The 21,381-nt window shown below is 37.4% G+C and overlaps 1 protein-coding gene across 3 annotated transcripts in view; it reads right to left on the bottom strand.

Moving 5' to 3' along the window:
- Positions 1-21,381, bottom strand: part of GRM1 (glutamate metabotropic receptor 1) — a 177,504-nt gene that overhangs the window by 128,908 nt on the left and 27,215 nt on the right. For all 3 annotated transcript variants that reach the window (XM_062490129.1, XM_062490130.1, XM_062490131.1), the window contains exon 2: positions 13,327-13,576. In XM_062490129.1, coding sequence (XP_062346113.1) covers positions 13,327-13,576 — 250 coding nt within the window. The remainder of the gene's footprint in view (positions 1-13,326; positions 13,577-21,381) is intronic.

Raw genomic sequence — 21,381 nt, 5'->3', positions numbered from 1 at the left:
TCTATAAGAATATGGAATCTTAGGTAAGTGAAAATAGCGGTTGATTTTGATCTGTGCAGTCACTATCAGCCAGGATTTCAAAAGAACAAGTAAAACTAAAAAAATGGATGAACAACACATCTGCTGCAAATGACACTTGTGGAGAGATCTAAATTATTCACCAGTTTAGAAATGGAGGGTTAAATGTTATGACAATTTATTTTGACATTTTCTAGAAGAAATAGTTTCAACATTCTCAAAATAAGAGCATTCTGACTTTCTATTTCAAAATAGCATATTTGTTTTGAAATTGACGTGTTCACTCTGGATTTAAGAAAAATGTTTTGGTTAGCAAAGAATGAAATTCTTCCTGCCGAAAAAAGAAAACAAACTATTAAAGTCATTACAAGTTGTTTCAGGTCGTTACAAGCACTGCCTCCAGAATGCTTAGTTCAGCCACTAAACTTTCAAAAAGATGATAAAATCAATCATTTCTACAGATCATTGAAAAAGCAGCAGGGAGAAAAACAACTGAAGATGCATATAGCTCAGAGACCAAGGTCCTGAGATTTGTTTTTCCTTGGCTACCACCACTGCAGCATAAATTGACTTCTTATGTAATAAACCCAAGAAAACAGAGGCATATAATTTGGAGCATTGCACAGCTGCTTTTCTGTCTGTACCTCTGCCCCTGTTATATATATAGGGAACAAATCACTCACTCTCTCAAGGGGAGACTTCAGTTACACAGCAAGGCTCCTTCTAGTTCTCAGTCCAAAAATTTCTGGCAGTTTAATTTAAATGGATCCCAAAGCTTCATATTAAGTTACATGCAACATGTAATAACACAGCAAACAACAGTTGATGTTTTATTTTTATGTTAAATTGAATTTATGCTTTGAGTGTTTCCACTATTTCAGCTTTCACTGTGCCACAGATTTAGGCATTAACAATGTATGAAGTTGATTTTAGGCAATGTCAGGAACAGACAGTTGGAGAATTTGGATAGGTAAGGAGTAGATATATGAAGGTCTGTTTGTCTAGGGACTCAGTGATTTGAGGTTAATAGGAAAAGTAAATTTTAATCTGGTAGAACACCTTGGAATGAAAGAGCCACATTCTTCAGTGGAAACTGCAATCTCAAAATAATTGATTACTATCAACTCTGAATATTACAAAGGGATCGCAAATCCAGTTCTCTCTAATCCAAGGACTCTGGATAAAGAAAGCTTCAGATTTTAAAAGATAAATAACTAGATTTGATGGCACAACTTTCATTGCCTCAAGCCAGGAAAAGGAGACTTTAAGTAGGTTTACATCACCTTGCAGAATCTGTTTCTGGAGCTGTCAGAGAAATGAAAGCTTTTATCAGTCTAAAAGAACCATAGCACTCTAATAAACACTTTCTTCTTCCAGCTCCCAGTCAACCTCTTTGCATGGTTATCAGGACTTGAGGCACAGCTGTTCCTGCTGATGCTGAACACCTCCACTTAAGCAGTGGGGCCAGGACCCTCACGCAACACCAACACAACATTTTCTTAAGCACATTTAATTTATCTTCTCCTGCTTGGTGTTTGGTTCTTCCTGCACATTATTTCCTAAAACACTTCTATTCAGTTTTAAATATAATTACTATTTCTAGTAGTGATTAGCAAACTCAGTTATGAGCCAAAGTTACTCTTCTTTGTATGGCACTTCACTGACCTAAAATACTGTCCTTTCCCCAGAGCATTTGCAGCATGCAGGACTTAACAGTGCATTTATTTAGAAAATTACATGAGGACAAACATGATGCTGTGTCTAACAAACAATGAAAATGAATCCAGGTAGACTCATATTCCTTGTTCCATTAGAAAGACTTGATTAAATTAAAATTCAGCAAATGTAAAGTACAAAGAAGATGTTCTCTTCTATTCTGACTAATGATGGGAACTCACAGACACCACTTAGTTTTTCTCACAATTAATATCTTAGGAAGATCTAAACAAGAACATCTGGAATTTCTATACCAAAGATGAAAATTACAAGAAATGTCAATCACCTGGCTTGGAAACAAAATAGCCAGACTACATTTTAGGAGACACATTGCTTCACAGAGGAGAAAAAAAATAGTAGAAGACCTAAATTTGAATCACAGGCACTGGATGTTCACCACCAACAAATATGATCCCATACCATATGGGTATTTCTCTTTCTTACATGTAAGATCTTCATATCAGAAAGATATTCTTATTTCACACTTGCTGAAAGAGCCCAGAGTGTCACTCAGGAAACTGTCACAGCAGCATGAAAATAGGATTCAGCCCCTGGTACTTTACTGGAAAGGTGCAGTTCAACCAAAGCATTCCTGTATGGAAGCCTGATGGGCCAGCAGTCACCACTTTTTCACTTTGGAGTCATGATTCTGCTTTTTTGTCTATCGTAACATATTTCAGTCTAGATCAGAAAAAAATAATCGTTGCCTGTAAGCAAAACTCTTCATCTATGGACTTTAATAACCCAACCTCCCCCACTTCCACATTCTATTTGCCTTCCTATAATGGATGTTTTTCTTTCTCGCCTTGTAGTGCTACCTCTTCTTTCTTGGTGCTTTATCCTTCCTCCTTAATTCTGCATACATCTCTCTAGAGCTGCAATTGTTACCCTGCTGGAATAGCTGGTTGTTCAATTACTTAAGTCTCCCCATCTAAGTAGTTTTCCCATGAACATAATAGCAAACAGATAAAAGAAACAGTCATACTTGGGCATAGAACTCTTGAGAAACATTGTGCTCCATCTTCTATTTTCATTAAAATTAGAGACAATAGAGAGTGCCTTGTAAATTCTGCAGACTCCACATTACCTTTCAAGATTTGTTTAAAATATGGTGTAATCACCCTGCTGAGACTAATTCCTTTGAGATGAAAACAGATTAACACCTCTAGTTTTGTACTCTAGGTGTTCCACTAGAAACCAGGCTGGGTACTGGCCTTAGCAGTGGAGCTTTCAATAGACTTCAGGCTTCAGTTTGTTTGCTTACATCACACTACCTCTTAGTGAGTCCTCACATGCGCTCAGTTTGCAAATCCGAGAATGATCAAATGTCAACCTCCAAAGTCAGAACACTGGCCAAGCCTCTCTCCCTTATACCATTGCTTCTCCTCAGAGCTTAGTCTTAAAATACCAGGGAGAGCATATGAGACCACATTCAAGCCGATTACAGTATTTCAGCTCTGTAAAGGCAACAGTGGTTGATGTAACAAACACTCCATCTTGTATTTTTTTTAATGGCAATAATAATGCAAAATCCATCAAGAACAGTTGTAAACAACAAATGGACCAGTCTTACACAGCTGCATAGCTACTTTTGAGGGGGAGTGCCTCTTCTTTGATTACTTGTTTCACATCCACAAACAAAGAGGATACAGCATTCCTAAATTGGTAGGTTTATTTAATTATGGCTTTAGGTGTAGGGCACTTATCAGCCAAACAAAAGAAGCAGATGATGCAGAACAGCCACGAAATTAACCTGTTCCTCAAGCATCTCCTTTACACAAGTAAGATTTTCAAGAGCAAGTCCTGCTTATCTCTATTTCTGATTAAGGAAATGCTACAACTCTCAATGACTTAACAGAAAGGCAATTGCACCAGCACTGTAGACTTTTCACTGCACAAAATGGCAGGTGATGAAGGGCTCAAGAAACTCCAGGCATAGATAAATGGGGCAGAAAGACTAATAAAGGATGGATGAAGATGCAAGGAACAAAATGCAGTACACAAGCAACTGACGAATGCAAGTAATATGTAACAATAAGGAAGCAGTTAAAAGCACATATTCAGAGATGCACTAAAGGAAAAGTAGAGAAAATGTATAGATTATAAATGGCAACCCATAGTTATTAACCCTGCTGTGAGAAATAGACAAATCATAACTGGAGTCACATTCACATTCTTACTTCTGCATAGAGAATTGCTTAAATCTGACCTATTACACAGTTTTCTTGATCCTCATGTTGACATGCAAGGGATGATTTCAAGCCTCACCTTAGCAATGAAACCAAGCAACTGAATTTTACTCTGCAAAGCAGAAAAAATATAGCTCACTACATGTCTATGACGTGAAACAGTTGTAGTCTATTTTCTTTCTAGCACTGGCTTGCATTGTATCCTTCCAGTATTATCCTCAAAGAGAGCCAGGAAGAAAAACCCCTTAAAACCGACTCCCCACAAAATGAATAAATACAACCAAATCGCCAGCATGGAAAATAACTGTATGAGCCCTAGGAATCAAAGCTTACCCACAAATAGTTCATAGTGAATAATGCATATGGTTTAAAGTCCGTTAAAATAAGTGCCAGGTCACTTATCAGGCAGCAGTGAATTTGTAAGGCTTCAAAACAAAATTCTTCTTTTGATTCTTCCCCTCTGAGGTACAAATAACTGAACTAAGATGCAGGTAAGTAAAGGCTGGAGTGAAATGTGGTCAAGAGCTGGCCAGTCTTTTAGTCCTATAGCAGAACAGGCTGATGGTGCTGAAAATGCAATAGTGAAACACCAAAGAGCCAGCTTTGACTTTATGATGCAAGTCCTTGTCATCATTGGGTCCTAAAACACTACTGCACCTCAGAAACTGAAAGGATTTTTCTTGGCTGAAAAATTCAGCAGAAAAGCAACAGACTAAGAATCTATCACCATAGGCCAATTGCCTTCAGTCTACTTCAATTTCTGCTTTTGAGACATTACGTACTTGGCTGCCAGATTACAACATTCGCATGACCTAAGATTTTCATAGTGCATGTTCATGCAGATGCTTCAGGGCTAGCCTCTCTTCAGATTAATTCAGGTCCTCAGACTGCTAAAAGCTGTGCACATCTTTCAGCCTTGGAAATGTACCAGGGTTCTCCAGCAAAGGCCATTAGGTTAAGGGCATTTGTAAAAGGAGGAAAAAAAATAATAAAAACCAGGCAGCATAGAAAAGTATATGGCCTTTTGCCACAGCATAATACCCTGGTCTTAATTTTACCTTTTCTGTTCAATCAGCCAAAGGTTTAAACAAGCACTAAGTTTCTGCATTGAAAGGGCAGCCAACTGATTATTCACAGGAGCTCTAAAGCTTTTCATTCCCTCCTTCCCAGGATACAGGAGAAAGGTGCTTAAATTGCAACAAATTATTTTCCCCTTGGTGTGCTTGTGCCTGTCAAAATAAGTGTTGTTTGTATGGGCACAGCACAGGGAATTATCATTACCTTCAGACAATAGCTCTATTATCAATTATTTTCTAGTGATCTAAAGACTGGAACTATTACTAACAGCTGATGATATAAATTCCAGTACTATAGGAGAAAAACCTATTTTTATACCAAGACATGTCAGAAAACATGAAAATAATTATTCTTAAATAATAATGCATAATAATTGCTATTATTCCTGGCAAGATTAATCTTCAATTTCTGTTGCTCATCTTACAAAAAGGTGCTTGCTGCTTAGAATGAAGACAATAAACCTTACAAAAGCAATAGAGATTTATATTTTGAGCAAGGGTTTTGCTCACGTTTTTACCAAAGCTTCTTTACGTTTCATTTCTATTTGAAAACTAAAAGGAGCTGGGGGTAAACTGTAGAAATTTGAAAGGTCACAGTAATAGGGTCTTATTTTAACTCTTTTAAGAAGAACAAAATTTACTTTGGTTCTTAAACACTTATAAAGAACCTCAGCCTCACAGAGACATACCTGAAGAAGTCTGGCACTACATAAATTATGCAAAGACCTTTGAAATAACATAATATGATTCATTTACAGAAAAGTACAACATCCTCCAGCTGAGCAGCAGCCATCCTGCTCCTGTTTTCTGCAGGGACATGATAAGACATACTGCCTAGTAAATAATCCATTTATACACAGCACTAAATTCAATTATCTAACATCCATATTAGTTCATACATACCAAGCAGATCTCAAACTTTTGGATATTTTCGGGGTTGGAAGACATTGCAGAAAACTTAAAGGTAAACTGTTTCTGTCAGGGTTGGTCTTTCCTTGCATTCTCTTGGACATTACTAACCTAGATACCTCTTCCTGCAGAACCCATGCCAAGACACTTTAGAAACACTGAACCAAGTCTTAATTTTCCTTTGTCAAGTAAGAAGTATAAACTCCTCTAGGGTCCCAGAAGTTTTTCAGAAATCCAGAGATGTGAGGGTCTTTTCCCCACAAGTTTTACCATCATGAAGGTCAAGCTTCATATTTGGCAATGTTTTTAAGACACTTACTTGTATGCTTTTATTTCCTCTCCTATTCCAGTTATTTGATGAAGACAGCATTCCTTTGCTTTGATAATACTCGCATTACATCTTCAGAAACCAAAAAACATGAATCCTTTACTTTCTCATTTATTAACAAGTACATTAATGGCTACCATTAAACAGTGTATATTTCTTTAAAGCATGTTTTCACACCCTGTTTGTCAAGCCAGCAAGCTTTCATATAATCTCAAAAAATGAAGCATTTACTTTATTAAGACATCTTAACTGATAAATCGGTATTTTAATAGTCAATGCTGCTTCTACTTTAGTCTTATGTATGTATTCTGCTTTTGCTAAAACATCACGTTTATTTTTTGTAATCCATGACATCTAGTCTTCTGAACAGCAGCCTGGAAATTTTTTTTTCAAGCTTCTATATAGTCTTCAGAGTGACAAATTACTGTTGTCCAAGAACAAATTATATACAAAGCTGTTTTTAATCTAAACATTACATTCTATTAATTATTTCTTACCACAGATAGTGTGCAAGCAGATTCAAGTACAGTTTACTCATACCATTTCACATTTTCATGATCTTAACCTTAAATCCCTATAAACACAATTCTTTTAAGAAGTCTTGGGATACACTGGCATGAGAAGACAAAACCGTAAAGATTATAAGGAAAAAACAATGCAGAAGACTAATGAAGAGTTTGGGCTTTTTCCTATGCCTTAAAGCAATTTGAGACCTAGTATTTAATGTCTGTCAGTATGATACCTTTTCTGGAGGGGTGGGCAGGAATTTACATGGACTGCTAGAAGAGTCTCACACTTGCTGGTGATGTGATCTGTTTCCTCTGAAGTGGATGCACTTTAGTAAGCACCATACTGAAAATTGTGTGCTAGAGTCTTCTGTAAACTATTAGGAATAACAGACGCCTGGGCTGAAAGTTACTGTTCTGCGCCTACTTTCATTGCATAAAGCAGATTCTCATTTTGAGCTATCAAAAAAATGCAGCTTTTCATAAAATTTACTCTTATCTACAAAAGCATCATATCTCATCTAAAACTTCTATGTTTCATCCTCATTTAAAGCACTAAGTACATACACAGAAACAACTATGGGTTAATGCATGTTTTTAAAATTAATTCTGAATGCCCATATGAAAGATTCAATTACACACAACACCTTTTTAACTCCTCACATAGAAGCAAGAAAAGACCAAAGAACACCCTCATATTTAAAAAACTGCCTATTGCAATACATAAATCAAATTTACCATAAAAAATGTATCCTTGTACTTTCTTGTCTCTGTAAAAGTGAGCATTGCTTTATTAAGAATCAAAATGCAGTTTTGCTCAAATATATTGCTATTGAATTTGCACTTAACATGTAATCACATTTTAACATGGATTAATGTTATTGTAGGTTAGAGGGTAAACAAAACACGCTTGGTCAGTCTTCTCACATCCTGTAATTCTGTTTTCATCCACACAAACTATAAATTCTTTTCACAGTAAACAGGTGATAGACTGCAACTACTAAAAGAATTATGAATAAGGTATAGAGTTTTCTAGAGATATATTCCAAGGTTTCAGACTTTAAAGTCAGCAATGGATCCTATTACAAACACTGAAAATGTTCACGAAATGATCTGATGTTGCCAGGGACTATCTGAATTGACAATACTTTGCTTAAATGCCAACTTCAGTTAGACTCAAAGTATTTGAAAAATTATTATGACTTATTTCAGCATTTCACAGAATCTACCTCAATTTTAATACAGAAATTTGACTCCAAAACCATCTAAATCTCTGATTCTATCTAAACACAATCTTCCATTAACTTGGAGTGTCAACAACAACAAAAATATTAAAAGTAGTCATTCTAAGCATTTTTGGTCATGGAGGTACCAGGAAGAAAAAACAGTCCTTCCGCAGAAAAATGCACAGAACGTAATCCTTTGAGTCTTAAATGACTATTTTTCTTTTTATTTTTAGCATGCCAATTGTGTTGCCATGTTTACTTCGTACTTTTAAACCACTAAGTTTTACCACCCAGACCGCCCTCTCAAAATAGAGCACCTGGAACACAAAGGTTTGGGTTCAATCATATCCAGCACTGCCAAATGTATTAGTACCAGCAACATTAACACAGTCCCTTTCATAGCAAGTTGGCATAGAACAGTATCATAAGCAACACTCTACCATATCTACTATTTTTGTAAGTTTTATAAGGCCCAAAACTATCCTAGATAATCTGTACTAGCACAAGGTAGGTCTTTTCCCCCCATTGAAAACATATTGTTGGTCCTTACTGATTTCTTCGTAATCTCTTAAGTACCTAAAAATAGCAAATGTTTTCTTAATGGAATTAAACACGTTGGCCCTGCAAAACATTTCAGCTGCTTTGGGAGAATGTGGACATTTGTCATTGATTTTTCATAAATACGGGGCAGCCCATGTGACAAAAGACATGGCACATTGGAGAACAGAGTACAGCATCTTTCTTTCAGCTAATCAAAAGAACAGCCATTCCCTGACAGCCATCTCCTTTATGAAGATTATTCCATCATCAGTAGCTTAGTCAGGGACTCATTAGGGAGCAAGGGGCAGGCAGTCTTCTTAGCCACATATGTGAGGTGGTATTTGTGATATTCTTGTCTTGTTTGTGATGTCAGAACTGAATAAAAGAGAAATACATATCATGCTTTTGGCAGTGCAAGCTATGTCAACTGTAACCTTGGCCAGCAGCCAAATGCTCACCCAGCCACTTGCCAGGTACCCTACTGAATAGGACAAAGGTAGAAAATGTGGGAAAAAAAAATCTCAAGTTAAACTACAGAAAGGGAGGTCACTTAACAGATACCACTACAGACAAGAGACTCAACTTGGGGCCAATTAGAACAATATCTTGCCAATTCAAATAGATTCAAACACTGAGAAACTTCTGTCACTTCCTTCTGCTTCCTTGTTGAAAGACCAGCTTCCTGACCAGATCCTTCTACCTCCCTCACTAAATGATGTTATGGACCTGGTACCACTTTTGACAGCTGGGGTGATGATGGTGGATAGGGTTTAGGCCCTGCCTCAGCCGTGGTGTCCTCAAGTGCAGAGGCCCTCCTTTCTCTGCTGTGATGGAGCTGAAAAAGGCTCAGTGCTAAGGAACTGATGGGCCTGATTGGGGTAGGTCATAAAATCCCAGGCCTTGGAAGGTGATAACTGCCCTAGGCATCTGCCAAAATACTCCCACATACCCTGCTACCCAGGGATTGACCGCATCAGGTCACATTTCTCTGCCAACTCATCAACAAGTTCTTTACTCTTGCATTTAGATGCAATCAAGGTCCATCTATCCACCAATGTCAGATAATAGGACCAAACAGCTTACAGTGATAATACTTTGTCAACATTTTAGAAATTGTGACTTTAAATGCCAAAACCATTATTAATATTGGCTTTTGAAGGGGAGCAGTCAGAAAAAACTTCACGACTGTGTTTCGCATCATCCTATGTAAAGTTTATTTTATTAGGTATATAGGAAGAAGACTTTCCCTTCATAGTGGGTTGACAGCAGAGAATCCAACCATACCTTCACTGGTAAACATCCAAACTTTCAGGAGACAACACTCTACTGACACTTAAAATTATTAGTCTTACAACAGCCCATACAGCAACATGAAGGGAGACTGTAAAGCATCAGAAAGTCTACAAAAGTAAAGGAGTACCTAGTCCTTTACAAAGGGCTACACTGAAAAACAGCATGTGCACTAATATAACCCTTCCTTCATAAAGTTCCTCATTCTTCTACACAAACCATTGAGTGCAGGAGTTTGAGAACAAATCAGGAAAGATCCTTTTGATTTCCAGCTATTTATATAATTTTTTTTCTCCAATGACCTCACAGCATCTCTTAAAGCTGGTTATTTCATTTATTATTCATTTGATTTGCATTACCCATGCAGATGCTGAAGAGACAGCTACATGCCTTTTCTTGATGCATGATCTCAGAGGATATATAGGAGATTCATCAATCTACTAGATTCTCACAAAACCTAATTGATGCTTCTTAACTAATATAAAATCTAATGGCCTGCATAAACATGATTAGACATATGAGGTTGAACACCTCCCTACATGATCTCTTCACACCAAAACTAATTACTGCTAAAAGAGGTATCACCTGAACTCCCTTAGGAGTACAGTTAAATTTTTAGTCAAATTTTTGCCATTGCTTACTCAACACTATTCCAATAATTATTTTTATGCAAAAAGTCATGACCAAGTTTTGCCTTCTTTCCCTTTCATTATTAGTCCCTTTTAAAATTTATCACCATCATTGCATCAGTTTAATTCTCACTGATTCTCTGCTGCATTTCCACTCTATCGATTCCAGAATACCTGCCATTCTGCCTCAGGCAGGACTGTAACCTCAGCTACTGTACTGAATAAATTCCAGCTTCCCTTCAGATTCAGAGAGGAATTCCCTTCTCACTAAAATAACAGACTCCCACTTCCAGTAGTAAAGGAGTCTGAAGTTCAGATTAAATACAAGTCAAATTTAGTTCTCAGTTCTCCTCCTGATAGCATGAATTTAGTTAAGCTAAGCTGTTCCTGTCTACTTTGATAAATAGCAATATTGAATATGTAGCAGGAAGAGAATTATTTTGCCAGGTGTTCCTTTGCAAAGGCTTCCTCTTTAGAGTGAGTCAGAGCAAGAGTATGGGGTTGATGATAAACCTGTGGGTAAACGAAAGGCTTTGTTTAGCTCATTATTGAAAAAAAACCCTTGATTTCACATTCACTCCCACTTCCTTCAATTAAAAGAATGTTCTTAAAAAGCTCTTAGTTTTTTGCTTAGTTGGGTACTTGAATAAAAAAGACTAAATAGCACATCAATGTAACATTAATGTGTGCCTTGGTTCCTGTTTGTATATAGATGACCGAATTCATAGCATTTCAGTTCCACTGCAACTTAGTTATTCACAAATTTGCTAATTCACCATTTTAAAAAGATCACTTAATTAGGACAATTCAAAGGAAACTTCTTTTACTTCTGCAAGCACATAACAAGTGCTGGCCCCATAATACTTTTTATTTCAACCAGCTGTTCTGCACAATCCAAATTATGCAAAGCAATAACCAGCCTGTTGTACAAGTGACAGAACCCACTCACTCCTAAAAAGCAGTCTCCCATATTCAATCACCAGCATGAAGGAAGGCTATGTGAAAACCTAGGTGAAAAATACATAGTGATTTCCAAAGCAATTCCATTATTTCATTTAATAGGCAAGCATTTCTGACAAAAAGCTCTGAACTATACTGTTGGCCAAATTCTACAACAAATAACTCAAATTTATTCATCAGTGTTATTTATATTTGGTAAGGGCTCGATGCCAAAATTTAAAACTTAAATGTTCCATATATCTAAAGAACAGGGATTGAGTGGTCTAATAGGAAGCCAAGGTTTGTGGCTTAATATAAGAGTTTTAATTTATTTAGGTCTCTGTATGATCAGCAGCAAGTTGGAGCAAAAAAAAAAAAAAAAAATCAGTGAACAATGAGACACCACTACTGTAACAATACACAAAGCACAGCATTGCCCAAGGCTTCAGGGTGTTTAATAAAAGACCAGGGATGCTGCCACTGAGACTGATTTTATTATATTCAGTTTATTCTGTTCACCAAAAACCTGCACAGAGAACCTATCAGTCCCAAAGCCTTCCATTATTCATTTCAATTGACGCAAGCTAAATGATGCACTTCAACCACACATGCATAACCTGGAACACATTTTCAATACAGCCTTACTCTTCATTTCATTTTAGTGCTGATGGTTCTCCAAATGTACTATATCTTATCTTCACAACCTTCTAGAGATACTCTAGAACTTCAGCTTCAAATAGAGAGCAAACTGCAACAAAAAATTGATGAGAGCAGCTTAATGCTTTCAGTCTGTTCCTTAGGCCAGAGTAGGTATCTGACTTGTAGAAATCATAACTGTGGGGTTTGAGGAGCAATAGACTCAGGGGAAGACAATATCTCAGCACAGAGCAAAAGGAGAGGATCCCAGTCACAACAGTGACAGACTTTAGGGAAAGAACAAGACAAAAAAAGCTTATAAGATCAGTTGAAAACAGAAGCCAAGTAGGCATGGAAACAACTGACAAAGGCCTTGAAGTAATTAATTTAAACATTCCTTCAAGGAATGTTATAATTTCAAATAAAGAAACAGTAAATGGAACATTAAAGCAGACATCAATTTAACAGGAGACAGAAGATATCCATCCTCATCGTTTAAGCAATATTCATCAAGACTAAAGTGGACAAAGACACCACAGAAACCAAGGTGAAAGTCAATGAAGCCTCAAGAAAAGAATTATCACAAAAAATGGATTTGTGGATAAAGTATGTGATAGAACTAAAATTACTATATTTAAGTGAATACCTACAAAGAAATTCTAATAGAGCAAAGCAACTGTTCTCACTTCAAAAAAACCCAGCCTTTTTCTGTCCAACATACATCTGCACTGTTACTCTGGTGATATAAAAAAACACAGATGGATACTTATTTAGCAATCAGCAAGTTTGATGTCTTAAAAACCAAACCAGCCTGCACAATATCAGTGCCCCAGCTTTCAACAGCAAAGATCACAGTCAAGTGTACAACTGAGAATGCAAGGTTGTAATCAGAAGACCAGAAAAAAGCTCCAGTAATCAAAAACACTTGGTAATGGGAGTTTCAAGTTATGAGGGGTCATCCTCAGTTAAACACAAAATTTTGTCACATGTCACAAATGATACGCTGAAACCAGAGCTCTTCACTCCCTACTTCAGGTCTAAAAATCTGTCCATGAAACTTTATCCTGAGTGCACAAAAGCACAAAAAAAAAGTGATGTCTTAACCAAATAAGAGTTAGTAATTAACATTTAGTTCAACAAAAACTATCACCACTGATCAAGTTGGCATATCACCTTCCTGAGAACCTGCTCTACCATCTTGCCACTTCTTTTTATTCCTTAGACAATTAAATATGGAAATTAAACTGCACAACTCTGAAATCAAAGGCCTGCCTACAGGATGAGAGGGAGAGGAAAGGCAGAGAAAGCACATTCAGAGCCTTACCTTCCAATTAGCAGGAACTCCCCAAGCACTCCCAGGCGCCGCATGGCAATGAGGATCCCCCTGACTGTCATCCCCTCGCAGAAGCAAACCACCACTCTAGCCTTGGGTAACCTCTCTCGCAGCTTGCGGAGCAGGCGATCAAAGCTCTTTTCACCAGCGTTGCTGTAGATCTTGTCAGAGTGAGCAATGCAGAGACCCTCTTGGGCAGCCAGTTCTTTGAAGGCTTCCATTCCACTTTCCCCATAATTTCCTGTTAAAAAAATATCATGCATTTCACCGATTGAACTGTGATGGGAAATAGATAATTTCCCCCCCAAAAAAACCAAGCCGCATTAGCAGAAGGAAGAACAGAAGAGATCCATCAAAGCGAACATGCTCAGAGTTCAGTGGAGCAACAGGATAACCACATACCAGTAGTTCTTAACAGTACTGGAGACTGCAAGTTCCTTTTCTTTCTTTGACTTAACAATGGATAGTAAAGGGGATATTAAACAACAAATGGATAGATAGAAAAGGGGAGAGTTCACACAGTAAGAATGAATTTTTTTTAACACTATGGCAAAATTCACAGCCAAGCTAGTTTATGAAGACAGCAATAAGAAAGAGAATAAAAAGGACTTAATTTTAAGCTCTCTGTACCACATGCAGTCCATGTTCACAAAAGTGAATGAAAGATAGATGCAAATTTAAAACACGCTGATCTGCTAACATTTCCAGAGTCATGCTAATTTGCCCAAGAAGCATTCATGACAGCTGAAGTTTAGGCTTGATGATGTCTCTTAGGATAGGAGACTTTCTAACTGAAAGAACTTCAGAAATAACCCTTTCCAAGACAGAAATATTTCAACTGTGTGGTCCAAACTACATATAAAAACTGATTCACTTCTATTTAGACATTCAGCAAGCCCAAACAACAGTTTTACAAAACTCAGACTGCCTTCTGCTATGGAAACAGGTGAAACCCCAAGATTTCTTTGAATATTTTATGCCTGACATGAGGAACAGAGTTATGAAGAGCATCCATCACATAAGAGGAACAGATGGATTTAAAAAAACCCTTAGCTATTAGCAGTAACAAGAAATGGTTCAAAATGAAAATCATTAATTTGATGCTATCCATATCCATAATGTTTCCTTAACTGAATGACTGAGTAAAATCAGATATGCTGATCACTTCTAGACCCAGACCTTTTCAAGCAAGGGGTGATAAAACAGAGCTTCGTTGTTTCCAACAACTGTTTGAAACAGCAAATTTCAAAGAGGAAAACTTCTGAATCAGCCTAAATTTCTTCACAAAAATTAAAACACCTAGAAAATATAGCCATCAGAAAGAAAATGCAGCAAGAGACAGTTCAGGCACTCTGCATAAACCCAGTAGAAATAAGTGCATTTTTCCAAAAGCATGGATCATTTGCCACATATCAACACTACACAGACACACTGTGACAGTCATTGCCATGCTAAGTTGCAGACAAACCTGACCACTCTAGTGCCAAACAAAACTGAAATTCCCCAGCCCTTTGCACTGAACTGCCCTAGTTTCTCAAATGTGAGGCACAGCAGAACAGCCTCTTTTCTACCCTGTGACTCAACATCATATTCAGCAATCAGGTCAATTGTGCTTTTTTTCTGCGAGCTCAACATACTCCACAGCAGCAGTCCTGCAGGGCTGTGGGGAGGAGGAGAAGATTCATGCCTGGTGGGAACTCACACCAAGCAGCCCACCCTGTAGGCTCAGCACTGCAGCCCCATCCCACAACCCCGTACTTGGGGAAACGCAGTTGCCTTGTCATATGCTGAGAATGACACAGATAGAGGCATCTCCAGGTATTTATACATCAGGACTTGCTCCAAGGCAGTACAGTTTGAGCCACACTGCTTTGAGGACTTGCCTCAGTCCCAGGCTGAGGCACAACCACTTCATCCCGACTTCACATTAGCAAAATCTTCATGCTTCAGAAGAATATATTTCCCAATTTTGTGTGGAACTTTGTTCAACAGAGACTCCTTTGAAACGAGGAGGATTATTCTTGAAGTCTTACTTAAGGAGGGACAGGAGGCTAAACTGAATCCTATTAGATGTTTAGGCAATGCATATTAAAAAAACTCGGGTTTCTCACCCAAATTTTAAGGAAGGGTTTAGGGTTTTGTCATACATCAGTACAGCACTAATTCTGTTGTAGTTCAAGTTAATGATTGCAAGAAATGAAAAATTAAATCCATTTAGAATTACTTCTCTCTGCTTTAATTTTGATGCAATAACAATTATCTCAAACATAGTCAAACCCATACTAGCAATACAACAGTGTACCAAAACATATACTGAGAAAAAGACTGGTGTCTACAGATTCATTAAGTGTGACACTCTAGAAGGGGAAAAAAGGTAATAAAGATCAGGAACAACATGAACACAAGATGGAATAGGCAAAAAACAAGGCAGGGAATCTGCAGCTCAAAACACAAGATTCCTAATTCTTATAGGAAAGTAGCACAACAGCTGTCCAGCGGCAGCACAAAGAAGTCTGATGCTTGACTGGAGCTTGCTCAGCTCACAGGAACATTACATAAAGTAGGTTTCTGCAACAGCCAGAGATGAGACTTGGTGACCCAGGAAGTTCCCTTAAAATCTGCTTGCCGTGCTCCCAGAGCAAGACAACATGCTGAACATCTTCCACCTCCAGGGAAAAAAATCAGGGAGAAAAAGGATATGCAACATATGTTACATAGATTGCTCAATGCAGTCAGCTACCGAGGTATGGACAACATAAGGGCATATACAGAATAGAAAATACCAATTAATTCTGTGCAATAGCCAAGAACACAGCCACCTGTACCAGTTTGGTGGGTACGTCCATTTCAATCCCCGCTCAGGCAACAGCCAAGAGAGAAAATGTAATGAAAAATCTCTGCATGATTGTAGTCAGTGAAGAGTTACATCAGGGCACCAAGCTAAGACCTTCTTTTTCCTGTAAAGAGACACTGAATAAAAGATCTAATCTTATCTGAAACTGCCTTTTACTACTAAGATCAGTTGTGAAAGGCAAAATTCTTATTGTGACTATTTCTGACCACTACTGCAAAACTAGGTGAGCCAGTAACATACTTTGAGCCCCACAATACATTGCTGTTTTTAAACCTTTTTTAAGGTAGGTTCAACTTGCACCCTATTAAAAACCCATATATTTTCCTTATATGCTTCATTCAGAGTCTGTACAGAAGTACAAAGGCAAATTCTAAACCTATCATGACTGCAATTCTACCAAGAGGATTTTCATACCACTTTTCTCACAGCACCAAAGGAAGCTTTGCTTCACTACCGCAAAAATTCTAGATAAGGTCATTTCTGAGCAGGATCCACATACCTAAAGAGGCTGCTGAGAGTTACGTATCATGGTAATTCTCACTCATTGCATTCCATGCATTAAATATCTAAATAACAACATTAAGATGCTGTAGTAAAAATCAGATGTTATCTTGATCAACGAATACATACAAAAGAAAAAACTAACAAAAAATGTAGCCTCAAATTGCTCCTGTAAGCTAGTAAATATTACATTTGTGCACAACTATATTGAAACTAGCACTGTTCAGTTGTATTAACACTTCAATAGTGTGGGGAGCAGAACCCATGAGCTCCATCTAAAGGGTTTGTGTCTGGTTTTTTTATTACAGCTGTTTGGCACATTTATCCCCATTCTCTTTATCAGGAGAACCATTTGTTTTTCATTTATGAAATGGAGCAGAAACAGCCCAGCAGTGAGGTGCTTATGAAAATCCTGGAGATTGTTTTCTAAAGGGATGCACAGAATGTCTGTGTAGGTCTTCCCAAGCCATATAACAGAGTGTTGTGCTTTCAGAGGGGCTTAAAAACAAAGTTATGCATGCCACATAATCTATCTTTGAAAGAAATCAGCAATTTATTTATTTCTGCAATAACAAGGAAATATGAATCATTGATATTTGAGCTGAACAGAAAAATCCCTTGAAGTGAGGGCCAATCACTGTTTCTAAGAAGTCTTAAAGACCATAATGCTGAAGAGTAAGGCTGAGACTGTTCTTTCTTGCTCTGCTTTCAATATCAATAGGAATTACCAATTACTTTTTAAAGACCCATTTAGAGAAACACCTGCAAAACCAACAGGTGAGAATTCTGCCTGAAAGAATGCTCCAATGCACTTAAAGTGACGAAAGGCAGGGAGCAAGTGTTATTTCACCCACCTGAGCCATGAGTAATCTCTTCAGGTGAGGTCACCTCACCACCCCTAGTTGCTCATTTGCTGCATTTATTCCTCTAAACCATGACCAACCACAACCTCGATCACAAGTGAGCACACAATTCCCATATACCCTGCAAGCACTCAAAGGTAATGCACAAAATAAGGCAACCACAAACTCCAGTTTCACTGCAGGGTACTGCAGATGCAAGTCATATTGCAACAAAGTTCTCCTCCTCAAATTAACATGTGAGAAACTAGCTCTTGTTCTCTTCTTTCCCCTCTCAATGTTATGATCTGTTTTTTCACCTCTCCTAAGCTTGTAAATACATTGCTGGAGGTATGAAGCCTGTTTCATGGTTCAGTATCAATTCACTGCAAGACAACTCTCTCATTCAATAAGTAATTAACTACTTTTTGGCAGAGAAAAAAAAAAAAGCTGAGAACAAGAGGACTGCATGACATACCAGCAAGTAATAACTCTTTAAAATCTTCGCTACTGAAAAGGCAAATTTGGGAAGAGCAAAGCAAGGACATGATCTGATTGTCAGGGTAGTTCCTGACATATTGCAGTACGTAATTTGGAAAAGCTAGTGATATTAAATCTGTACAGTTGTCAAACAATTCTGAGAAGACAGGAAATTCAGGACCACTGAACAGAAATAAAAACCCAGAAGGAACATCAGTTTTCTCTCCTAGAATACCATCTCCATGGTATGCTTCCCTACACCACAGGAGCATCTTTGAGTAGGGTCAGTAAAGAAGAAAGCAAATTGAGTTATCTACTTTTAATGCATCTGTTACAAGTACCATATTAAATAATCATGCATATAGTCTTAGTTAATTACAAACTAAAAAATTTCAGCCATCAGCTTTAAGTTAGTATGTTAGTAACCAGTTGGGAACACAAACAATCAGCTAATGAACCTGAAATGACAAGCAGTCCCTTTGTAAGCTGTACTAATTCAACTACTCACATCAGTTTGTCCACACCTTTGATTGGAAGAATTGCAAATAAAAGTCAAAGTCCATATTTATTCCCTGAAGGTACCAGACTGACAAAAACCCAGAAAAGCCACAGAAACAGATCTGCCAGTGTATGTTACTGTGGTCTATCCCAAACATAAATGCTATGTTCATAGAAAGCAGCCCTGCTGGCACACAGCTTCCAGGGCCAAACTGTCACCATGCAGCCTCTGCCAGACTTCTTTGTGACTGGGTAAAGGGCAAGGATCCAACACTTCCATGTTTCCCCAGAATGTCTTTTTCAAGGCTATCCCACTGATGTCAGGACAGGCTACATTTTACCAGTTATAACTTACTCCAAAATAGGATTTCTTTCCTTTTTCAGCGAACTCTCTACACTTAATGTTGACTTTGCTATCTAAAGCCCTTTCCCTCATAATTTCTTTTCAGAGTTCAGATAGAAAATTACATTGAGAAAGCTTCCTTTGTTCAGTAAATTTCACCTCAGGTGCCTTTAAGGGACAGCTTCAAGGTAGGTGAGTTAGACTATGAAAACACTTCACAAACACTTAAGCACTGGCTACATCACAATTAGAATTTTCTGTGGACATGGGCTCAGATTCTGCAACCAGTCAGGACAAAACAGTAGAGCAAACATCAAAATTACAAACTTCATTTGACCTAAAATATCAGTCAAACTGCAAAGTTTCAAAGGACCATATCTACCACTTGTTTCATTATAAGTAGTTTACAGAAGAAGGAACAACCCAAAATCTGCTTTAAGAAGAATGCTCAAGTGGCTATTTCAATTTCTCTAAATAGAGAAGCTTAGAAGAAACAAGTCCTAAAAATATTGGACCTAAGGCTAGTTTAATACAGGTTGAACATCACTGCTACTTCCTAGAGGTTTTCCCCTGTCCTGAAAACCAACTGGACCACACATCAGTATCAAAGATCTCCTTACCACCATCATCTTGCCTTCCAGACTAACCCATGGCTCTCTGGAAGTCAGTCTTTCCCGTGTGTCCCTAGTTGTTTATCTTTGACATTGTCTTTTGTTTTGGATGGAGGCCTTACTGTCCTTTGGCAATGAAGAAGATTAATTGTTAGAAGTTGAAATTACACTGCAAGCAGTCCATCTGCACTTAAGCTTAGGAAAGTTTTCTGGATTAATCAGTGATTTCCAAGCAACTGCACTCTAACCATACAGAGGCCAGAAGGATATGTTAAATGAATGAACTGAGTCATCTTTAGCACACTACAGACCTCAGCCATCTGTATTTACAGCCTATTTTCTTCAGGCCCTTTTAGAAATGCAGAAAGAGCTGTTAAGGCCAGAATAGACTTTATTTTCATTTTCTCATGTTAAGCAAAACTGAGTACAAGGGAGGTTTTTTTTTAAAGCTGACATGTTGAATTAGATGCTTATTACATCCATTAATCAATACATCATGCCTAACATAATTAGGGAACTAAGATCATATTTCAAATAAGAAAACTCACATAATTTTATTAAATGCTAGTTTACTTCTTGTCATTAACTACAAAATAAGTACATTTTACCAATAGCTCACCATACTGATGTGTTACCTCAATAAAGAGGACACAGAAAAATGTAAAATTCTGCCACTCAGTAAAGTGGTTATATTTAAACCTTCATCCTGAAAGCAGCAGGTGTGATAACTTGAACAACTTATTGATAGTCTTGTCAGAAATACAGCCACAGGTGAAGTCAGTCTGAAGTAATGAAACTACTAATGCTAAATGACACTTCCCTAATAAGACAAGTGCCAAAAGGTAGTATCGTGCCATTTTTCCCCTAAATGCATTCAAAGCATACACCCAGTGATTATTATGTATCTATTGAGGAGTTTGAGATGTTTATATTCTAATTAAGCTATTTCAGCTGCCAACCTAGCTGACACACAGTACTTGTAACAAATTTGCTTGCTGAACTTCATCTTTCTGTTCATGACTTTTCAGCAAGGGGCTTCCAGTTTTCTTCAGAAAATATCAAAATTAATGGAGTAATGTCTAGCATTAATGGTTGGTTCTCTTGGTTGGCATTGGTGGAAAAGAGTCTCACACTTTTGTGTTTCTTGATGAGTCTGGTAAAGTACACCTAAGAATAAAGTTTCAATTACTATAATCTTTTTGGTTTAAGCTTGCTGTGAAAATTACACTTGGCATAATTATTTACAAAAGCAGTTACAGCAAGGATACCCACAAGTGACAACAAAGTAGGAAAACAAAAATTCCCTTTTTTTTATATGAACAGAAATTTCAAGAAGACATAGCTTCAGTTCTGCTGATGCTTTGGCAGTTTTGTAATTAGGTTCTCTCATTCAAGCACAAGATTCAAAACCTTGAGCAATCAAAAATCATGCATACAAATACCCTATCATGAGAGTTTGAACATAATGGAAATAATGAAAATTTAGAATCATACTTCTACTTGTTATCTGCTTTCTGAACCTGAGGACACATAGCAATCTGTTTCTGAACTTTATAATTTTGAGAGCTAAAGTTGGCTATTTTATTTTAGTAACTCAAGATACTCACAAATTATATTTTTATGGGCTGGCACTTAGAAGGCCAAACATCATGAAATACTCCATAAAGCATCAGCAATACTAAGAGCACTTCCCAATAACCTGCACTATCAATGGCTTCAGGAGGTATCTGGAAAGGATTTTAGAAATGAGCTTGTTTTCTGAGTTGTATTTTGTACTCACTGTCTCATGGAAAAGAAGTTAGCACTTAAACTCATTCCCACTGAACTGCAATTTCAATGGCTAAACTGTCAGATGTTTACAAAACTTTAAGATAGAAAAATGAACTGTTAAATTGTATTCATCACTGTTTAGTCATTGAA

Source organism: Cinclus cinclus, chromosome 3 (assembly GCF_963662255.1).
Source record: "Cinclus cinclus chromosome 3, bCinCin1.1, whole genome shotgun sequence".
NCBI lineage: Eukaryota > Metazoa > Chordata > Aves > Passeriformes > Cinclidae > Cinclus > Cinclus cinclus.
Note: the sequence above shows the minus strand (reverse complement) of the source record. Positions and strands in the feature narration are given on the sequence as shown.